This window comes from Protopterus annectens, chromosome 8.part0 (assembly GCF_019279795.1).
Source record: "Protopterus annectens isolate FY-2018-M chromosome 8.part0, PAN1.0, whole genome shotgun sequence".
Taxonomy (NCBI): Eukaryota; Metazoa; Chordata; order Ceratodontiformes; family Protopteridae; genus Protopterus; species Protopterus annectens.
This window is the reverse complement of record NC_056741.1, coordinates 668907925-668927653: the sequence shown is the minus strand read 5'-3', so window position 1 is coordinate 668927653 and position 19729 is coordinate 668907925. Positions and strand designations below refer to the sequence as shown.

General features: G+C 38.4%; 1 protein-coding gene across 1 annotated transcript in view; it reads left to right on the top strand.

The window, feature by feature from the left end:
* LOC122808043 overlaps positions 1 to 19729 on the top strand; it is a 272522-nt gene that overhangs the window by 245644 nt on the left and 7149 nt on the right. Inside the window, exon 8 of the mRNA XM_044079030.1 lies at positions 16748 to 16812. Within this exon, the coding sequence (XP_043934965.1) occupies positions 16748 to 16812 (65 nt within the window). The remainder of the gene's footprint in view (positions 1 to 16747; positions 16813 to 19729) is intronic.

Here is a 19729-nt window from a genome sequence, read left to right as displayed (position 1 = left end):
TGAGCCTATTCTGTTTCAAAATGGCAGCTACATCTGTCATTTATGTAAGTAAACTTAGACTATTGCCATCTATGTATTGTGTCGGTGTCAGTGCTACATATACTCTCGTGTCAGGCATGTGATCAGTACAACATGATAGCTTTTCTTCTGAATTTGATAATCATCCTTACATGATGGTAATGTGATGTTTAAAATTGCAATATGTCTTTACAAGGTAGGTATATTATACAGAAGGAAAACAGCCATTGAATGTTGACATGTGTAACAGGTAGCAAAGATGTACAATGTCAGAAAATAATTTATACATCCTCTGCTAGACTCACTTCCTTAATAACTTCTATGATAAAAAATTACACCATTGCATACTTTCTGTATACTTCTAGACTCTTCTACAAAATGAGTTATCAGTACATGTATCTACATTGCATTTGCATACATGCACACCCTCTGTGTTGCCCCTGGCATGGAATGTCTTTTTTGACATCAGGATCACATTTTTGGCTGTCCTACTATGTGAGTGTGTATAGTTTGTGATTTATTATTCAACCACATTACTCTTTTGCTGCAGTATTGCTGCTTGGGACTGTGCTTTGATGTTTGCCTACTGCATGCAGATTTGGAGGTCCTAATATGACCTCTTCTTGTTTACTCATACATTTCCTTTGCTGGATTTGCTTAGCTTTGCTATTGCTTGGCTTACACTTGCACTGCCAACAGCTTAGTGAATGATGATGTTTGATATTCATTGGATACTGCAATGCCGGTAGATCCCATTTATTGTTCTGTGCCACATGTCTACTGTCAGTTGTACTCCTTTTGACATAACTGTCACATAGTTTGCAACATTTTAGCACTGCTTTGTGCATTGGTACATAATGTATTATTGAATCCTTACCCTATTTATCAACTTTCCTTAACCCATGGTGTACAGTCCATAAGTGTGCTGTCTGTGTACTTCATCTATCCTTTATGTATATTACCAACCTTTGACTGTCCTGTATTGTTCTGCTTGTCATATGTTTGTGCCTGTCCTTTTCCCCACCTTCTCTTCTCATGTCTTTTCCATACCTTTCCATAATTTTCCAATCTATTCTCCCAAAAAATAAAAATGGGGCCTATTCTCACCCCAAAAAATTACCCATAAAAAAAAATATATATATATATATATATATATATATATATATATATATATATATATATATATATATATATATACCTAGGACGTTTGCTAAAGTGAGCAAACGCCCGAATCCATAATAACCGAAAACACTTTAAAGAAAGCACTTTTATCAAAAAAGCGCTTTTGTTAAAGCGTGTAACAAAGAAAATAAAATAGAACACTACATTTACATTTTAGCAGGGGGGCTTCTTCACAAAACCTGTTATTATAATAGCTTTCTAAGTCTATAAGAGCAATGATTAAAATTTATCACCAATCTGGGGCCTTTGATACCCCACTGATTATTTTTGGCTTTGCCTAGAATTCTTGTGATAAGATGTTAAGACATATGATGCCACGATGACATGCATACTTGACATGCATGCCACGCTAATCAAATAGAATAAGTGGAAAATGTCCAAGATGCTCAAAAGGGAGTCAAATAGGTGCTCATAACATTGCTAGTAATATCAGTGAGTGTACTGAATATTACAAAGCAATAACTTGCAAAGCCAAAATGTGGTGTATGAAGTGAGAGGGTGGGAACACCCTCCAGTTAAAGCCACAAGCCACCAGAAAGTAACTAAAATTTCAAATAAAAATGCCAGTGAATTGGCTTCCTTGACTCATTGCTGTCACCAACATCAATGCCACTTCTTCTTCTTCTTTCGCTTTTTCCCAGTTAGGGGTCACCACAGCGGATTACCTGTCCGCTCATGACTGGCAGTGAAGTTTTACGGTGTCGAGTTTGGGAAAATTATTCTGCATTATAAATGAAAGTGAGCTGCATCATAGTACCTGTCAAACTTTATTAACAAAACAATGCAGCAGAAAATGTGTAACCAATAAATAATCAAATAATGAAAAGACTCTACAAGATCTGATGAATGATCTAAAACAAGGGTCTATAAAGTCAGTGCAGAATTTGTAGGAAGAATGTATCCAGGAAGCAATGTTTAAGTGAAGAGGCATATATCTTGAGGGAAAGCATTATCAAAAATTACAGAGGAAAGGGACTACAGAGCAATCATAATGGAAGAACTAGTGGAAACCAAGTAATGAAAGAAAATAAATAGAAAGTTTTTTGTTTGAATACAGTGATGTCTACAGAAGGGTTTCACCTGCAGAAATTCATAGGAGTCATAGGGTTTTAAGGCAATAGTTTAATCTGATGATCATGTATGCCTTGCCAATATCCACCTCAAGGAGGGAGGGTTTAGTTAGTCCAATGGTAAATTTAACAGTATCCATTCAGTCTTACTGGTTTAGTTTGAAAGAAGATGATGAATCATATTGCTTAACATGCAGATGAAGTTTATTCCAGAGAAGTGTGAGGCACTGGGTAATAAATCTAGCTCTCGATTGCATTTTGCTTATCTCCTGATGAATCGTCAGATCTCTGGTTCTAGTGACTTGTTGAGATATAAGAGGTCAAGGGCCACTAAATGGCTACTGGCATGGTAAGTGAGACACAGATCACTTCTTAAGTTTTATAAGACACTGGTACAGGGGCAGGGCTTCCAGACTCTCCTGGTAACAAAGGTTCTTAAAAGTAGAGATATTTTTGGTTAGGAAACTTTGGGACTTTATGAGTTTGTTGATATATCAATTGAGGTACATCTCAAGGGGAGCACTGCACTCAGTGTAAAAGGCCTGACCAGTACTGAATCTAACATCTTTGGATCTAGATGAAATACCTTTGGATATTAACTGTGCTAAGTAGAATGATTTCTTGACTACAGATGGCATGTCCCTGACTACGTTTTCATTTAGTAAGGAGTGTTATCTATATTGACATTGTGGGTAATCATTGTTTTCCAAAAGAAATAATTCTACTCTTTTAGCATTTAATTTAATCCTAGCCTCCTTGTGGCATAAACATTGACTCTAGATGATTGTCACTGTTGATGCAACACCCTGACACCTTGGGAAAATGGGAAGAAGGGGATGTGGATGTTTGGATGGATGGATGGATTGATGAATGGATCTGTACACCAGGTATTAATAAGTATAACATCATTCTGAAGGGAACAGATATCCAAGGGGGTTTTGACAGTTACACCAATTTTGCAGTCATCCACAAATTTGACTAACCAGGGGTCTAGGATATCAGTTTTGAGATCAGAGAAGTAGAGGCCAAACAGGGCAGGACTCTACAGACTCATGGGGACTCCACTGCTTACCTTATCACTATTTGAAGAGGCAACTACCACATGAACTATGTGGGTTCTGTCTTTCTGCCAGCTGGCTATCAATCTTACCACATAAGGATCTAGTTTACTTTTTGACAAATTGTTGTTTTTAATTTCTCTGTATTTCAACAGGATAAGATGCTAATGATATATATATATATATATATATATATATATATATGTGTGTGTGTGTGTGTGTGTGTGTGTGTGTGTGTGTGTGTGTGTCTGTGTGTAAAAGAAGTGCTCGTATAATACATTTGCTAACACTGCTGTCAGTTTATGAGTTAATGTCTTAAGTGTTCTCTGCCTTTACTAGCTCTTTCCAACAAGCAGAGGTGTGGTACATTATCAGATGAGAATTAAAAAAAAAAAATCTGTGGTAAGGCTGACTGTCCTGTGTAAGGTCAATAGTATTGATTACATTCACCCAAACTCTCAAACACAGATACACAGTCTCACTGTACCTGTCATAATACCTATTCAGTGCATAAAATTAGCTTTGTAGCGTTGGAATAACATGTCATTGTTCTGTTATTTTCTTCTGTCTAACAAATATCCAGAAAGCTTCAGAAAGTTCCACAGTGGAATAAAAACCTATAATGTACAATATAGCTATGCCCAGTGCAGATGGATTTGTCACAGTACCTGATTTGTAAGCTTTTATCTTGTATGTGACATTCACATAGTTATGTTTTTAATAATGAAAAAATGTTTTTGTTTTATGAAGTAAAATGCTATTTAGGAGTGTCAAACATAGTGGAAACATTGGTAAAAAGCATGTTTAGCATAATAAAAGGTAGTATTTGCTCTATAAAAAGTCATATTAGTGCAAACATTTGTAAAATGATGGTGTAAGTGATCATGAAATGAAAATGTATACAAATAAATTGCTGGATTTTAATATTTCTGCTATCTCAAAAGGGAGCTATGATTTTACAGGATAAATTAATCCAATTCATCTGCATTGAATAGAGGTATAGGCAGAGACCTTTTTACTACATTAGTTTTCAGTTTTCTTTGTACCATGGAGTTTTTTGAATATTTATAAATTTTTCTTGCCTTGAGCAAGGGATCCGAGATTCTGTAAAGTTTGTGGAATCTATTTGCAAACAGTGCCATACACCAAAGTAAGACTTCGGTGTACTAGCTGAGGACGAGATTTCAGAAAACATGCTGAAAACACCCTGAGTACTTAGCTATTGAGCATAGGATAATTAATGATTTTTTACACTCCTGATTAATTTCAAAATGTAACATATATGCCCAACGCAACTTAAATGCAAAAAATTGCAACACCAACTCTGCTTCTGAAATCCTCAGCATATGCTATACAGCCCACAAGGAACGGAAGGTACTACTATGAATTCTGCTGTATTCCATAACAATAATGAAAAAAAAAGAAAAGAAAATGCAATCTGCAGTTCATCAATTAAAATAGGCTGCAGTGATACAAGTCATAAATGAGGATGTGGTTGTACATCCTGGAGGCAGCCAGCTAGAGTCAGAGCAAGGCTGCAACTAAACCAGTTGTCAGACCAACAAATAATTGACAGGTACTGGCTAGACAGACAACTGGTACAGGATGTCTGCAGCATTTGCTCCCCACACATGTCTGCGTTTACCCTGTAATGAAACCTCATCCCCCTTTAAACCAAACTGTGTCTCAGCTTGGGTGTACTTGCACCTGGGACATTCCAGAGATACACATGGGGGATGCTGTGTGAGTGTCACAGACAGTTAACAGTCATATCCTGTCAAAATTCCTGGCAGCAATGTGGATGACTACGTCAACTTTCCATCCACCCCCATGAAGCAGAAAACTGTAATGCACCACCAGTTTTACAGCATTGCAAACTTCCCCATGTACCTGATGCATAAATTGCAGACACATACCTATCAAGACACCAATACATCCTGAAGCAGGCTGATGCATAAACAGAAAGGGCTCACCACCCCTGAACTGCCAGGTTGTGTATGCAGCAGATACAGCATAACAAACCATATGGCAACACATGCACACCCAGGAAGCATCCATGATTCTGCTATATGGAGGGAAAGTGCACTGAGATCTGCATTTTAGCAAGATGAAATACTTGAGGTACTGTACTTCTACTAAGTACAAGAATACAGATAGGATGTAAGTTAAGGATACCCCTCCCAACAATATCCATGTTGACCAGCTTACATTGCATTACTTACTTATGTTTGCTTTGTGATATTTACAGTAACAGGTAACTGTGGTTATCCACTTGAGCCCTGGCTTATGACTCTGTACTGTGAGCCATCCAACCCTTCAGAGAAGGCCTGGAATAGAGCACACACAACCAAAAATATCACAGAGCATGTGTTTGGTGTAATGAAAGCTAGGTTCAGATGTCTGGATCCATCTGGGGGGTGCAATGCAATACACACCTGAAGAGGCAGCACAGATGATAATGGTATGTGCCATGTTGCACAACATGCTAACTAGAGCACATGGCAATCTTTCAGCTCTAGAAATGGGAGAAATAACCCAAGAACCCTAGATGTCTGAAGAGGACACCCTACAGGTATCAGAGGAGGAGCAGGAGGGAATAAATCACAGGTGAAGTTAATGTAGGGTGTTACCGCAGGCCCAGGCAACATGGCAGTATCTGACCTACAACTTTGAGTCATGACACGCCACACATACATGAGTACATAGATTAAACATTGATGTTTAGGTGTTACCCCACCACAACAGCACAGATTGCATTTAATGGCAATTACCACTAGAGCTACACACTGAGCATCAGACATAACAATATAATCATATTATATAACATTATGAACATATACAAATCTGTCACAACAGGGATTATCAACTCAGGGTACAACTGACACAAGTATGCATACAGACTCAGACTGTTGTATCAGTGTATGGCATGCAATAAAGGACACACATCAGTGCAACACATTCCTATCTTTCTACTATAAAAAGCTGCAAAGAGGTAAATGATGCAGGACATAATGCAAAACTATAAATATCACAAGGCAAACATAAGTAAGTAATGTAATGTAATAAATGGAGTCAGCTATGTTTATTAGAACTGTTGGACTCATGTGGAATCAGATATGTCAACACACACAGATAACATTGGCAGTGTTTTGCACAGCAATCATCATTTCCATGGGGTGAGAATGACACAACTGGACAGAGTGGCTCAACTGCCAGTGTTACTCTAATGCAGTCTAGGGTGCTCATGCTGATGGCTCACACTGCAGTCTGCTCTACCCCCACCACATATGAAAACACTTGGCCTAGTTCATTCCAAAGAGGAGACTGATGGAGTGACACCAGCATGTGAAGGTGAAGGAGCATGACTGTGACTTAACTGTCTGGTTGTGACTGCCAATTCCACAGCAGATGGGCCAGCAGTAGAAGTGTGTGCACATTGCAGAATAGACACTGATGTCTGATTAACCAGGTTGGTTCTGCTGAGAGGGGGGCCTGCCTCTCCAATGTTGCAATTGGCTAAGCATAATCAGTCAAAAAACATGAAAATACTGAATATCTATTTACAATAAACACTAGAGTTTTATTCACAGGAAATATTAAAAAACCCACAGATATAAAGACTCAGACAAATACAGAAAAAAACAACATTTAGCTAATCTCACTATATTTTTTACCTGGCTGAAGAATTACTTTTCCCTGGTTACTTACTAAAGTAAGGCAAGATGAAAGTGGATGAGTGTCTTATCAGGTCCAAAAACAGAGTGCAGTCCTCAAATCTCTCACTAGTATTAAAATACAATTTCAGTGCTGGCTACAGAATGATATCACATCTGATCACTTGACTCTGTGATTCCCACACTACTCTCTTACTAGAAATTGAGCCAGGATCTGCCACTGATGTGTCACAATGCGCACATAGAACTTTAGTTTCGGTGGTTTATTACAGCATCTGGAAACTGTAAAACAATTCCAACACCTCCACCTTTCCTGCATAAACTAACAAGCCATTCTCTGGCACCCCAGGGTAGCAATTAGTTCACCACTAAGGACAATAGAGCAGGATCCCTGCCCAGGCTTTTCACAGACATTCCGTCTCTGGCTACATTCAGACCTGTGAGATAAAATCTTTATGGCCCAAACCAAGTCATTTAATTTCAGGTTATTTTTCTTAAGGTTAGCTGGGCTGAGCTTAACCCCTTTCCTTCCAGTATCCCCTGTTAAAATACATACATTTCATCAGTTAGAACAATATAGTCTAACATATATGTATATTTCTTTTCTGTCCAGCAGGACCCACTGCTGATACATTTTTAACACAAGCAACTTTACAAATATTTTTTTAACACACGCATCTGTACAAATCAGTTTAATATTCAAATGACATATAATGTTTTACAAAACTACAGATAGGTATGCTTGCATATGTTATGCATGCACTGCCCTACTCTCCCTGGCACAGCTGGCACTACCTCACATCATCACAAATGTATGAAAGAACTTTAGCGAACATCATCTGCTCTCTCAGAGCTTTATTCTAAGTCTGTCTGCTTTTACTCTGATAATAAATCCATCACAGGAATCATAAACTTAGGAATATCTTCTAAAATTTAATATTATATTGTAGAGAATTAATGTATCCTATATGTTAGTTAATATGTATGTCAAAGTCTCTTCTATGGAAATTGTATGTCAAAAGTATGTCCTTAAAACTATGTTTTGTAAAAAAATTGTTCTCTTGGAGCTTTTCTCCCCAGGTCTCCACTGAAAATGGACTTGTAATCCAGTTGGACTCTTCCGGTCAACAAATGTAAAATAAAAAAAATAAATAAATAAAAGCATACAAATGATATACTCCCACTTTTGTGAGTCTGAATGCTATACTGCAGATACTGCAGCAGGAAAGTAAAGAGAAAGACAACACAGCCACGTATGCAGGGAATAGAATACTGACAGCGTGACACATATGACACAACAGGGATTACATATACTCACATGCTGGACATTGTACCTGTTGGCCAGATGCCCCTCTGTTTAAAAACAGTGACATTAATGTCATTTATTGCAGGTCTCCTACACATTGCAAACTATGAACCTGTTGCAATAATATACCTGGTCTGTCTGTAGTTGCACCTGCATGGGTTGGGGCTCCCACTGGATGAATGTACCTGTAATGTATAATGTTAGGGACATATCAATATGACAGTAAACAGCAGTGCCATGATATGAGGCTGAAGGAATACCAGGTAGTTGTCACAGTTAAACACAGTACAGAGACACTCACCTGCCATTCTCTGGTGTTGTCCAGAATTAGATGGACCTGTGAATATTAATGCAGACAGCATTAAATATGTTGGTTTCACTGTTTTATCTGTACTGAAATTGTATGAGTACATATCATTACACTTACATTCATCATTATCACTCTGTGTGGATCTGTGTGCACAATTCAATTCTGCTGCTGTAAATCCAAACTGAAAATACATGACAATGCATGCAACAGGTGATGATTTACTTGATAGTTATCTATGTCATGCAAAGTAAGACATTCATGTTTGGGCTGGAAGTCCTGCTTGCATTGCTCCCTACTTGCCATATGAAGTGAAGCATGAAATATTGTGATCTCATTGAGGAGGGGTCAGTGGTGGCCCACTTGTTGGCTGCATCGAGGATCAGGTCAGAGCAGCATTGTCAGCCGGTGTCATGGAATCTGACCTCCAACCACATTAATCATGTTGGTGGTGCTGGCCCACACTTCATTCCTCCACAATGTATTCCCTGCATGTGCAAGGCGTCTCATGTTGTTGCAGAGCATCTAGTATGATGTCATTTTTCTGTGGGGAGAAATTGTCATCCCTAGGTCTGTTTGTCATCTGAAAGACAGTAATATGCATGTGATAATATTCCTGTGAGGACCCAGTTATGCAGATGATTATGTGGAGGGAGTATGTCACCATAAACAGTATGCATTACTGTGCAATGCAAAATCCTATGAAAGCTTGGCTGTGGAAAATATTAATGTGATGTATAAGAAGTAACACCAATGCCTGCATATATAACAGTTGTCAAATCAATATAACCTGTGATATCTGCAAATGCTGCCTGTGGAATTCAAACCCCTTACACTACATATCTGTTGAATGGAGGTCTAAAGACAACAGCATCATACTGGAAAAGTTCACCCAGACTCTGCTACAATGTGCTGTGAGGGAAAGATAGTTTGCTATTGCTTTGTTGTATTTTGTATTACTTTATTGCCTTCTTCTATTCTGTATATTGTTATTTGTTTTCTTTTACACTGTGCTTTACTTGTATTCTGTTTTTAATTGCATATTAAAACTAGGAAATAGACCATAGCTGTGTCACTTGTGTGTCACACAAAAAAACTTTCCCACACTCTCACTCTGGTGCTGTTGTGTTGTTAAACTCAACTGTCTTTCTAGTTGCATGCCCCAGCTATCTTTCTAGTTGCCTTATGTTTATTTGACCTCATATCTCCTACCCTCTTCCCTTTCATTAGTTGTGAGTAAGCACACAATTATCATTTTGTGAAATCACTCCCCTTCAACTATTTAAATGCATGGCCATCCCACTATATTCCATAGAAGCAGAATACAAAGTGCCCATCCCTTTCAATTCATCTTGCTCTTTTAAAATTAGTGGCTCAGACAGCTAAAGCTTAAGTTATCCCCAATTTCATACATAACTGCCTGCAGTGCTTAGGATATTAACCAATTTTTCCATCTTACCTTTAAAATTTGCAACATCTATTGCAAGACTGCCAATTATTGGAGGGCCCAAATTCTGCCTGTCAGTAGTCATATTGGGATTAGTGCTTCTGTTTTCTACTCATGAGAAAAGGAGGGCAGGGACATTATTTCCTGGAGACAGATGATCACCAGAAAGCCTAATAACTGCCTCATAGGTGACAGCTTGGAATTTGTGCTTATATTCTGCTTCTTGTAAGAGAAACAGCAGAGTGCACAGATTTCAGACTGTTTCTGGTTGGGCAGTGAGTGTCTGTGCTTGAGGTTCCTGATTGTCTGGTTGCTATTTAAGGCATCTGATAGGAAAAGGCTACAACAAACCTACAGATCCTTGCATCATCTGGGACAAGATGGTGGATCACCAAACAGGCATTGGCCTGTTTCTCATCCTGGGATTGGTGGTAACGTTTTGCTTCTGGTGAGAGAAGAAGCAAAGGAGCATTGTATCCAAGCAGAGAGTGAAGATGTGGTGAGACCAGCAGTTGTAGTAGCCAGGCAGTAGTTATTCATGGAACTCCCCTCTTTTCATCATTCTTGACAAGCTAATTCTTTTTTTCAGTAATCATTGCTTGATTTGTTTCTAACTTCAGAATATCTGCCTAAATACCTCATCCTTAAATTTTCAGGGTCGACTTATTAGTTCCCCTCAAGTGTTTGGGAGTGCCCTGTATAGACACAGACACCTTGAGTGACATTTTTCCTGTAAAAGCACGATTGAAATTTCAACATTACCTAGTTGCATACAGGACAACTAGTGTGCAGTGACAAGCACTGTCCCCAGAGTTGCAAACCAGATATTCCTGGCATTGCTTTATATTCTCACTCCAACTGTCTAATCAATAAAAAAGGGTCTGTTGCCATAGATATGAACTTTCCCACTATCGCAGTTACCAGCTTGGTGGACATAGGCAACCTTAGACAATGTAGAATTTGCCTCATGTTCACTGACAAGCAGTTAATTGCCAAACAAACCGATATGGTATGTGAGAGATGCATTTATGCAATGTCACTGGAAGCAAAGTTCTCACATAAAAGTACTCCTAATGTCAATAATGTTGTCAGCAGTGCACACACTGCACCCATCACACACAATTCAAAGCAGACACATAGTCCCACATATGCTGAGCCACTTGTTATTTAGTTAGTTAGTTAGTTAAATTAAATGTAATCTTCCTAAACTCCAAAGACCTCCTAGATGAAGTACACATAGCAAATACCCTCAGCAGACCCAAATGCACTCTTTCAAAAAAACACACAAATCAACACATACAGCCACATCTCATTAAGCCTCTACTTCTAAGGCCATAAGGCAAGCCACCACACAGTCCAACATTCTGGTCATGGGAGAATCCATTGTGAAACACACTGATGTCCCTCTCACCAGGCTGAGTAAGGAGAAAGTCACGGTCAGTTGCTTATCAGGGCTAGGATTTGCCACATTATGCCTGCACTCAGGTCACTGGACCACAAGTACCAGTACAACTCAGTCATAGTCCATGTGGGTGTAAATGACCTGAGATGTGCCTCCCTAGACTGTATGAACAGAGAAATCATGGAGGTCTCAGAATATGTATCCCAGGCTGGTATGAGCATAACACTGAACAGCATTTTACCTTCTCCAAGGATGATGCCCCAATACGAACAAAAGATGACTGACTTTAATAATTGGCTCAGTTTCTGGTGTCATTCTAAGGGTATGCAGTATTTGTCAGCATGGAAGGAGATGGTCCACAGACCACTCTGCTTTGCCAGGGATGGTCTACACCTCTCCCCTCTAGGCTTTTGAATATTAGCTAAAACTTTGTCTTCCCCCATAGTGCCTTTTTTAGGCAATGCCAAACTGAGGTACTTCTGACATAGCAAATCAAAACCAGTAAACTCTAAAGATCAATGCTAGGAGTCTAAACAAAAAACTCCACTCCCTAGAAACTCTCTTCATCTTAGAGAATGATGATGTCTGTGCAGTCACTGAGACATGGTTTAACGCCAAAGAGAGCACACCAAGGTTATAACGCCCTCCACACATTTAGGCCAGCTACTTCACAGACAGGGTCTAAAGGTGGAAATGTCTCTATTTACACCAAAAATAAATATACCTCAAGGCTGGTCAAACAGGACAATGCACTTGAGCTACTCCACGTTCAAATCACCATAGGTAAAATCCAATAGAACTTCCTTGCAAACCATAGGTCCCCCTGTATGACTCAAGAAACCCACACCATGTATTTAAACTTATTGGAAACACTCACCATCTAACCCAGTGCCATATTCATGGGTGACTGTAATTTCTCCACTATTAACTAGGAATCCTATATGACACCAAACATACAGGCACAGAGATTCCTGGATTTTGTAAACACAAACTCCCAGGACCAGATTGTCAATACACTAACCAGGGGTGCAACCATACTGGATCTTGTCCTCACTAATATGGGAGAGCGCTGCCCCCCCCCACCAGTGTAATGTCTTCCCTGGTAAGGTCAGACCACAAAATGGTCTCCTTTGAATTAAAAATAAAACCTGGACCCCCCCCCCCCCCAGCTCACCCTGCAATATTCAGAAACTACTCTAAAGCTAACTTCCTGCTCTTAAGTGATAACCTGTCAAAATTTCAAGCCCCCATAAACCATGAGAACACTGCTGAGTATACGGAACTGTACAGAGAAATGCTATACAAGCATTTTAATAGTTGCAAAGGTGCAGCTGTAGCCAATAGGAAGAAGTACAGAACTAACTCAAAAGCTAAGCCACCCTGATGGAATCACAAAATCAATTGGCTATATTACAGAAGGAAGAAAATCATGGCAAAAATTAGGAGGTGCAGCACCAAGCAGGTAAAAGCACTCTCATCAAACTAAAGAAACAACTAAGTGGGCAAATAAAGTCTACCAAAGCCAACTTTGAGGTAAATTTTGCCTTCCAGACCAAGGACAATCACAAGGCATTCTTTAGCTATATCCGCAACCTCAAAGGCAGTATACAACTGTGTGCAGAGCTCATTGTAAATTAAGCCACCTATACTGAGCCAGAAGATATAGCAAACTTACTGGCCAACAAATTTAGCCCCAACATTACCCCTCTCTCCCCCTCAACCTTCCCTTAAGAAATATTAACACATATAACTCCCCCTGCTATCACTAGGGAACAGGTCCATAATGCTTTCTCTAAGGCCAAAAACACTGTATCAATGGACCCAGACAATATCCCAGGATGCCTTCTAAATAGCATGAAGCATAACCTATCTGGCCCTCTGGAATTGCTAGTTAACTGTAGCCTCCAATCAGGCTTCATATATCATTAACAGAGAACAGCAACAGTCATCCCCCTGCACAAAGGTGGGCCCATCTACAGACCCATAAGTCTCACTAGTTTTATATGCAAGCCATGGAAAGGATTATTATGGAAATGATCATTAATGATATAATAAACCTCCAAACACTGGACCCAACCCAGTTTGGTTTCATCAAGGACAGGTCATGCCTACTCGGCCTGGTGGACTTCTCTGAGAAGATTACCAAAGCAATGGATGAAGGCAAAATAGTTCACACTGCTTACCTTGACCTGGTCAAGGCATTTGACGCAACTCCTTCCTTGGGCACTGTTGACAAACTCATAAGAGTTGAGTGAACTTTACAGACAACAGACACTTCCTTTCCTAAATGTGTTCTATTTGCTCTTTGCCTAGCATTATTTACTTCCTCAGTCCAGTCACTGATATATATAATAACAGTTCTCCAACCTGCGCCAATTGCACAAGTGCAATCATCAGTAAGTTTAGATTTACTACTAGTAATGGTAAGAAAATAAATCAGCCAGCTTTTGACATGAGGAGCACAGATCTCCAGTGCTATTAGGTGTTACCTTTAAATATACTTAGCATTTATTACACAGTGCAGGATATTTGTGCTTTGGCAAATCACTACTGGCATACTCATTTAAGGAATCCATATTTACCTGCAAAGAAATAAAAAAAACTGTAAAAGAAAAGAATAATCCAAATCATGATATGCATATTTGATTGAAATTCTTAGCTTGCTTACCTATGCCTATTGATGTTACATGATTGCATGTTACTGGGTACATGTGATTTATGCATACCAATTTCTGTGGATATCAGCAATTAGTCTGCCCATGTGACATACATTTGCCATTTGACTAAATGTATTTTGGGTTGGCTTTGACAGCACCTTTTGTGATGTACACATGCATTTGCAATGTTTAAACTTACCCTGTTGCCTTGCTTTTCCCTGATGTGGACCCAGGTTGCCCACCTCCCTTCCATCTTCATATTTATGTAATATATTTTGCAGATATCTTTGCCTTTGTTGCAGTTACTGACCATTGTCATGTAATATGTTGTCGACATGGTGACATGCATCTACAGTTGTTTATTCAGTATTGGCATGACAGGCTTGTTTACCTGTACCTACTGATGTTGCATGATTGTACATTACTGAGTATGTATGATTTATACATGCCCATTTCTGTAGACATCAGCAATCAGTTACCCATGTGACATACATTCGCTATATGCATCTGCTTTTCCCTGATTTCGGTCTAGGTTTCCACCATCATATTCATGTAATATATTTTGCAGATATGTTTGCCTTTGTTGGAGTTATTGACCATTGTCATGTATTACATTGTTGACATGGTGAACATGTGCCAAATGTATGACCATTTTATGGATGCTGGACATCTGCACACAAGTTGCTGACTACTGTTTGCAGTACATCTTTGTTCTCATTATACTTGTGTGTTAACCAGTGTATGTTGTTGAAACTCATGCTCATATCCTGATAGTTTAAGCTGTAATGTTAGATTTTTGCAAATATTCTTACGTCATTGGCATGTGTCTATATGTATTGGTATTGCTTTCTTGTACATTCCATTTAGGCCACTGACAGTCATACATATACACCTACACCTGTGCATTGCCTTTGACATGGCATATACGTATTAGATATACATGCATCCCATTACACATTTGTTTGGGTTGTGCATACCTACGTCTGTTTTTTGCTGCTTTGCTGCAGTACTGCTGTTTGGCACTGTGCTTTGTTGTTTACCTTTCACATGCATGGTCAGAGGTTCAGTTATGTCCTCTGCAGGAGTTGTCTAGCATTCTTAGATCTGCATTTGCTCATTTGTTATGTTGCTTGGCTTACACTTGCACTGTTGACAGACTATTTGGTTATGTGTTTATTTATCCAGTGTGTACTGTGATCTTATTTATTACCCTACAACACATTTACCATTGGTCATACACATCCAGATATGACTGACACACAGTTTGCAACGTTGTAACATGATAATACACAGGTGGATAAGTTTTACTGCATTTCATCATGGCTGGTATGCATCCAGCCATGGTGAAATGCAGAAAACCGTATCACCATGGCTGGCATGCATCCCCACCCTGTTTGACAACTTTTCATTACCCATGTTGTGCAGTGGGCTGTCTGTGTAAGTTACCTGTCCTTACTGTTTTTTTCCAACCTTTGTCTGTCATATGTTGTGATATTTGTTCTGTGGGTATACCTGCTGTGATGGCCTTCTCCTCCTCTTTCCCTACTTTTTATCTTTCCTTCTGTTCTTAAAAAAATTAAAAATGAGGACTATTCCCACCCAAAAAAAAAAAAAAAAATCCCCATGCCCCTTTGACTTTCCATCTGATTTTCCTATTCCGACATCCCTCTTGTGTGTCCCTCTTCTTCACCCATGTCACACAATTCTTTTTCTACCTCCCACTTTCCTTGAGTGTGTGCATTACCTATGTTCCCCACACATGTCCTGCTCCCATTGTTAGCTAATGTTAGCTGGGGTGATTTGGCTGTGACTGACCTTTGCCTTTATTAATTTTTTATTAGAAAGTTTATGGATTCCATCAGAATCCGTAAGTGAGATTCAACATATGTATATACTAACACAGTTAAGGTGATATTCTGTTGCTATCCTTAAGCTTACTGGAGAGATTATGTTATAGGTATGTATTTAAGACTGTCAGGATGCCTGAAGTGCCAGATTCTTTCCATAAATTTATTTTTGTACATCACGCTTTGACTGCAATTTTTCATTACTTACAGATTACTTGTGGGTAATGTTCAGTACGATGCTACTACTGAGATACGCCTTTGTGTGCCGAGATATTCTGAATTCACTGTGGCACATTTACATATTACTTATTACGTATTATTACATATTACATTGTTATCTGCAGCTTTGGCATTGATATTATTAGTTTACTGCACCACATTCTACCAACTTTATGGAGTCCAGCCTATCATAGAACAGAAGTGTGTGATCAAATATTGTGCTGGAAAATACAGGTGGTTAAAACACTGACAAGCAAACAAATATTCAGAAACGCAGATGGCAGTTGAAATTATATTACTGGGTTTGTCACAGCAGATTTATTTGTATAATTGCCAACAAATGTTCAAGCCGTATCACAATCATTTTTCCTTGAGACAGTTTTATATCTAGCATGAAAACCAGTTTATTTTGATTATGTATTACTTAAGTTATACTTTTCTGTATTTTCAGCACTCCCTAGTAAGTCAGACCCCTTACATGTTATAGGCATTTTTATACAATTTGTATTCACCTAAATTGTATATATGTATTTATGAAAACAATTTCTTTGTTTCCCTAGAAAATGTTGACAGGCATTCTGCTGACAGCATAAACAGTATCAGCCTGAGTCAATATCAAAAAATGGTATGTATTTTGAAAATTCCTATAAATAAATAAGATTTATCAGTCAAAACTAAAATCTGTTTGCAAACTACAAAATGGTACTGTCACATAGTTTTACTCAATGCAGTCCAATGAACAATTTACTGTATGGAGCAATAGAGTCCCATTGCAATGTGAGAGCAATAATAAACTCCATACCTTTATTCTAGTGGCAATAGCAACTTCCAAGTCTGAACAGAGATATGGGATGTAATATAGCAATTAGATGTAGCAACCTACAAAGCATGCATGTTTCAAGGCTCAACACTCAGAGATGTACTGTGACAACATTTTTTGAGAAAGTTATCAAATGTTATGTTTTTGTAAAGATGGTGTGCATACATGGTGAGATGTTTTTATTGTGATGTACAAGATGGAACATATGAGGTGGTTGAAAGTGAGAGTTATGGTGCAGTGATGTGCCAAAGATCGTTTAAACTGTTGGTTGATCAGAGGTACATTTCAGTTTTGCCTGCTGTCTGGGTGGTAGTGCTAAATGAGTGTGACATCATTCAAAAGTGTAAAACACATTGCATATCTACACTTTTTTGGAAATGGTAATACATTGCCCAGATTAAGCCTCATGTTATTCAAGGAATTATGATCAGGATTTTCTGATGTGAAATGGATTTCAGGATTCACATCCTGAGCTTCACTTCACTCTGTTATTAAGACAAATTTATGGAAATCCATTCATTGAAAAAATGATATATTTGTAGTGCATGGAGCACTTGATCATACTCCGATTGGACAAAGACAAACCAGTTAAGAGCTGGAGTGGTGTGCGACCTAACCTTAACAAATTTTAAGCACCCCTGCTAAAGTTGTTAAGGTCGGGTCTACCTCTTGTCAGTAAAATCTGTCAGTACTGACCAGCAAATGACAGCAACAAAACGAAAGATCTGTTTCTGCCTGCTGTCTGTACCTATAACTTGCCCCCAGCTTCTTCAAACAAACAGGATTTGTTAGCATACATTTTCTGAAGAAATGAAACATGAACTTCAAATGTCTGCCATTATTTAATGACTTCCATCCTCAGTGGTTTGTCTGAAAACTGCATATTTTATAAGGAACAGACCAAATATATAAATAATCTGTATTTTCTGCAAAACTGTAGACAGTTGAGCTATATGGAGGCAAGTGTAAATGTAACAAGACTGTATTACATTCTCTCTCATTATAATGGTCGCTAAGCGTTTTATGGCTTTGAAAGCTTAACATTTTTTCCTGTAACAGTACATGGAGCATATAAAGCTCCATGCACTACAAAAAAAACATGATTTTCTCACTAATCATAACTTTGTATTATGTGTTCTTGACATGGATGTCAAAATTTATCTCTTGAGCTTCACTATCAAGGTAAATTTCTTGGCACCCATGTCTTGAACACATAGCAAGCAAGTTATGATCAGCAACCTGGTCACGATCCTCTGTGTTATGATCAGGTGCAATCGTAATCATCTTTATTATCTGCAGTGATAACTTTTCTTCGTTTTGCTTAGTAGATGTGCTCTCACAACAGCAAACTTAGATAATAAACAACATGTCAAACACTTAGTTTTGTCATTACTGATCCTTTCCATTATTCCCTGTAGTTTTATAATCGAGTTTAAAAAGAAAAGCACAGCTGCGAGGACCATGAGTTTATGAACCAAAAATTAAACAATAATGATGAGGAACATGATGTTTATAAAGCAGGCAGTTCTGTTACTGTAATTATCCATCCCAGCACTTATAGTCTATATGGACACTTCTAACCTGTATTTACACAGATGCGTGTGTCTATAAATGTAATAGAGAGAGGAAGAAAGTGAAAAAAAGTGAAAACGATAGGGAGAGAAAGAGGCTGGATAAATATAAAGAGTTTAGAGAGAGAGATGAATAGGAATATTGGGGGAACTGTGAGTTAGAAGTAACCAATGGTAGGAAAGTAGTTGAAAGCAGCGACCCTACATGCAACAAGGCATGTCATTGTTATTGATTCCTTGGGAATGGACAGCAAAAATGGAATAAAGGTCTATGTTGGGAGGATTAACATGTAGTCAAGAATATTAGCGCTACTTTCAACTTCTGAAATATATATCTTGTTCTAACATAACAACAGGATGAGGATGAAAGAGTAGGTAAGCAGAGATACGATAGATACATAAAGTGGAAGTGAACAAATAGAAAATCCATCACCTTAGCATATTATCATCAGTCTGTGAGTAGTATTGCGACACGAGATGGGACCATGGGCCTGGTTATGTGAATTCTCAGAGTCAGGCACTATACAGAAACAAAGGTAATCACACTGAAGTGTGTATTTGGCAACTCATTTACAGCTTTTGTCTTAGCACATAGCATCCATTAGTTCAATGAAAGTGCATATGTACATGTATAACAAGCAAAAGGGTACATCAGTCACACAGTGATACCTTATTTGAGGTAGTCTCAAACATTAAAAATGAGATTGTTTTTAATTAGAAATTGCTGTGGTTAAAAACTCAGAAAGGTAAAAATCATAAATTTTAAAAGTGGAATGTATATCTTATATGCATATGGTTTAACTATACAAAGAAATGTTTTATTAAGTATTAGAGTAAAGGTTGGTATTCTGCTGCTGTGGCATAATATTGCATAGTGTCATCAATGGCCAGATTTAGAAACTGCCTTGGCACATCTTATGGGTTATTTGCAGAAGGAAAAACTCAAGTGTCCAAGGAAAGAGTGGGTCTCTTCTTGGTAGTGATGAAGGGAATGGTGTTATAGTTTGCTTAATACCAGAGGGCATATTTATGCACAGCAAGGACATATATGTGCATGGTTATTGCTTGTGTGTGTGTGTGTGTGTGTGTGTGTGTGTGTGTGTGTGTGTGTGTGTGTGTGTGTGTGTGTGTGCATGTGTGCATGTGTGTGC